We start from the raw sequence: 4,254 nt of genomic DNA, 5'->3' as shown, positions 1-4,254 counted from the left end.
GCAACATCAAAAATACATTACTGGGATCTGATCAAATTAAAAAGTTTCTGCACTGCCAAGAACACACTAAGTAAAGAATTTAGACTGCACTCAGAATGGGAAAATATTTTTGCAAGTTATACTACCGAAAAGGTCTAATAACCAGAATATACTGAGAACTCAAACTTATTACTAAGCAAAAAACAAGTGATCCAATTTCATTGTGGGCAAGAGACATGAACAGAAGCTTCTCTGAAGAAGACAGGAACATGGCCTACAGGTTCATGAAAAAGTGCTCATCATCTTTAAGCATCAGAGAAATACAAACCAAAACTACTCTGAGATACCATCTAACTCCAGTAAGAGTAACCCACATCACAAAATTCCAAAACAACAGATGTCGGCATGGATGTGGAGAAAAGGGAACACTTCTGCAGAGCTGGTAGGAGTGCAAGCTAGTACGTTCCTTTTGGAAGGAAGTTTGGAAAACACTCAGGGATCTAAATGTAGACCTGCCGTTTAATCCTGCTATTCCTCTTTTAGGTATATATCCAAAGGACCAAAAATCATTTGGTAATAAACATATTTGCACCAGATTGTTCAATGCAGCTCAATTCATAATTGCCAAGTCATGGAAGAAGCCCAAGTGCCCATTGACCCATGAATGGATTAATAAATTGTGTTAAGGAGGCTGAGCATGATGGCGGACAGGACGGACATGTAGCCCAACTCTCCCAAGCCATCAGGTGAGAGGAAAGGGGGTCTGGACCTTCCCCGTGTGTGAATTACTGGTGTGGACAGACAGCTGGAAACACTCAGCGAATTGCTGGATTACTATATATCAGGAGTAATTTAAAACCACAGACTCTGTTGTAGAGATTCTTCCCTGCTTGGCTGTGCTGGCCAGCAGGCCCCTCCCTTATGGAGGACAGCAGCTTGCAAATGCTGACAAAACCCAATTGACAAATATTTATTCCTGAACTGAGGGAGGCATCAGAAAGGAGAGCCACTCAAAACCATGGGGAGCTGGGCAACCTGATGGAAAACTGAAGGGAAGCGATCCCGCCTGGGAAATAGACATTATGAACTACCCAAAAGGGCAAACACCTTCCCCTAGTCCAGGAGTGATTGAATAGCATTCCTGGTGGGGAATGTTGGAGGGGGCTGGCGGCTCAGGCTGCTCAGTGAACTGGCGGGTCCCGATCCAAAAGGGAAACTCTGAACCATAAAACTCAGAATAAGGTCTTCAACCGCTCCAGCCGCGGGAACGGCTGCACATGCGGAACCTGCCAGCAACCGCACGAACCAGAAGCACCCTCCCCTACAGCCGATTGCAGTTGCCAGTTTGCAGGAGAAACTGGGAGCAGAGTGGAAAGATTTGAGAAGCATGGACTCCTGCACTGAGTGGGAAGGTTGGTCTCGAGAGCTCTCTGGAGCAGAACAGCCGAGGTTACACAACACTTAGGTGACAAACTTTTACAGAAACTCCAAAATGGCGATTGGCCATGGATGGTGGTTACCATGGTAACAGTATAAACTGTGAATCAGGTATAAGCCTGAAAACCACTCACAGCAACACTAGTTGTCCAGAAAGTATACTGCAGTGTGAATATATTCCTACGAAAGTTGATCCCTACATCATACATATAGATGTATTTTTCTACATACAAGAATAACATTTTTTCAGGAGCCCGAGGCCCAGGTTCTGACGCCTGCCTGGCTGGCTCATGGTGGCGGCCTCAATTGGGCACCTCCTCAGGAACTACAGTTTCAGTATGCGAAAGAGAAGGGGGAGAACAAGCGGAATCAGAAGACGAAAACTCTCCAGAAATTCTGAATCAAGAGGAGTGAATGAGAGCTTCAAGTGTGAATTTATAGAGCTAAAGAAATGGCTGAAAGATAGGAAATTTGAAGATACAAACTTAATGCCTGCTTGTTTTCCAGGTACAGGAAGAGGGCTGATGAGCAAAACATCCCTACAGGAGGGACAGATGATAATTTCGTTGCCGAGAACTGCCTGCTCACCACTGACACAGTGATTGAAAGCTACTTAGGGGCATACATTACTAAGTGGAAGCCACCTCTGTCTCCTCTGCTGGCTCTGTGCACCTTTTTAGTTTCAGAAAAGCATGCCTGGGACCAGTCTCCCTGGAAGCCATACCTGGAGATTTTACCCAAGGCCTACACCTGCCCTGTTTGTTTAGAACCAGAAGTGGTGAATCTTCTTCCGAAACCTTTAAAAGCAAAGGCAGAAGAGCAGAGAGCCCGTGTATAGGAGTTCTTTGCTTCCTCCAGAGACTTTTTCTGTTCCCTGCAGCCTCTGTTTGCAGTGGCTGTTGACAGCATCTTCAGCTACAGCGCCCTCCTGTGGGCTTGGTGCACAGTCAACACCACGGCTGTGTACCTGAGGCACAGGTGGCGGGAATGCCTTTCTGCGGAGCCAGACACCTGTGCGCTTGCTCCATACCTGGATCTGCTGAATCACAGCCCAAATGTCCAGGTAAAAGCAGCATTTAATGAGGAAACTTGCTGTTACGAAATTAGAACAGCTTCAAGTTGGAGGAAACACGAAGAGGTGTTCATCTGCTACGGTCACCATGACAACCAGCGGCTGCTTCTAGAGTACGGATTTGTTTCCATCCAGAATCCTCATGCTTGTGTTTATGTCTCAAGAGAAATACTTGTTAAGTATCTTCCATCAACAGATAAACAGATGAACAAAAAGATTTCCATTTTAAAGGATCATGGCTTTATAGAAAATTTGACATTTGGATGGGATGGACCATCTTGGAGATTACTCACAGCTCTAAAGTTGCTATGTCTGGAAGCTAAAAAATTTATGTGCTGGAATAAAGTACTTCTTGGGGAAGTAATTTCAGATACAAATGAGAAGGCAAGTTTGGGCATAGCCCAGAAAATATGCTGTTATTTTGTAAAGGAGACTAATGCTATGCTTCAGAAGGTTTATTATATGAAGGATGAGAAAGTAGCTTTGATAAACCAACTAGCTTTGGTGGAAACATTGTGGATGGAAGAGCTGAAGATTCTCCAGGCATCTGCTGAGGTCCTGTGCCATTTGCAGACAGCTTTTCCCTGACTGCACCTACCTGGTCACCTCCACTGGTGGACACTGCACTCTTAAGAGCGACTCCACTGGCGAGAGTGGTGGTTGCCTTGAGACAGAAAGATTTGTGCAAGAGCCCCCCAGGTCCTGGGGCTGTGGGGCTGCCGGTGGAGATGGATCTGTTGTCTGCTCGGTACCTTTGACACTCTGCTAAATAAACAGCAGGAGGAAGCAGAAGACAATACTGAGCTGCAAGGAGAGAGGCAGACTTTCAGGGGACCAGGAGCCAGCCCGCCTCTTGTGTGTGGCCTGTCCCCACAGGGCCTGCTTCTTATCTGACTCGCAGCTGCCAAAGTCAAGCATTTGTGCTTTTAAGATGTTCTGATACCATTGTGTTAAGGGGCAGGTTGGTGGTGGGTGGCTTCCAGTGGTGGGTATGGTGGAGTGCGAGGCAGTTCTGGGTCTCAGCCAAGGTGGTCCTCAGCCCCAGGTCTACCCTGAGGTGGGTGTTCAGGTGCCTTCTGGGGGACACATATGGTTTCCAAGAGGAAGGATTTGCACACCCAAGTCAGGGCTTGTCTAATTATTCCTTTGGGGAAAAGGAGAGGCTTAGCCATAGGTTCTTTCAGCTTTGTTCCAGCATCTTTCCTGGCGTGCCCAGCTGTGCCTTGGTGGGCATGTCTGCTTGATTCTGGGGTTCATTGTAGATCTGAAGCCTTGGTGATATTTTGGTCTGTGCCCTTACTCTTTATTTTTTATTTTTCTCAGACCCAGGGTGGGGAAAAAGGGCTACTTCCCTCAACTCTCAGCAGTCTGTAGCCTCAGGGGACCCCCTGGGGTAAACAGTGGGAGAGGGAACCCCAGAGGGATAGCCAGGAATCACAAAGCTGGTACTGCTCTAGTCTTCCATCGCAGTTGACCAGAGTCCAGTTGTCCCTCCCAAGGGGTTATTCTTCCCCAGAACTCAAATTTCTTTTTCATTATGGAGCCAAACATGATCAGGTAAATGGAGCCCACTTGCCTCAGAAGGCAGTCAAGAGTTTAAATGAAACATGTTCATTATATCTTGAACATCTTTTGTGTGTGTCACTTGTGTTAATTTTATTTTTGATTAGCTGCAGTGTATTTTATAATATGCATTAGCCCAAGAGCTCGAGGCTGCAGTGAGCTGTGATTGTGTCATTGCACTCTAGCTTGGGTGATAGAGGCAG

General features: G+C 46.5%; 1 protein-coding gene across 1 annotated transcript; it reads left to right on the top strand.

The window, feature by feature from the left end:
• Nucleotides 1–1,727: 1,727 nt before the first annotated feature.
• On the top strand, nt 1,728–3,076 carry LOC128576843 (SET domain-containing protein 4-like). Its single transcript, XM_053579020.1, is given in 2 exon segments — nt 1,728–1,986; nt 1,989–3,076. Coding segments are annotated over 2 exon segments (1,320 nt in total). The 5' UTR covers nt 1,728–1,754.
• Nucleotides 3,077–4,254: the final 1,178 nt, after the last annotated feature.

The sequence above is a fragment of the Nycticebus coucang genome, chromosome X, assembly GCF_027406575.1.
Source record: "Nycticebus coucang isolate mNycCou1 chromosome X, mNycCou1.pri, whole genome shotgun sequence".
NCBI lineage: Eukaryota > Metazoa > Chordata > Mammalia > Primates > Lorisidae > Nycticebus > Nycticebus coucang.
Note: the sequence above shows the minus strand (reverse complement) of the source record. Positions and strands in the feature narration are given on the sequence as shown.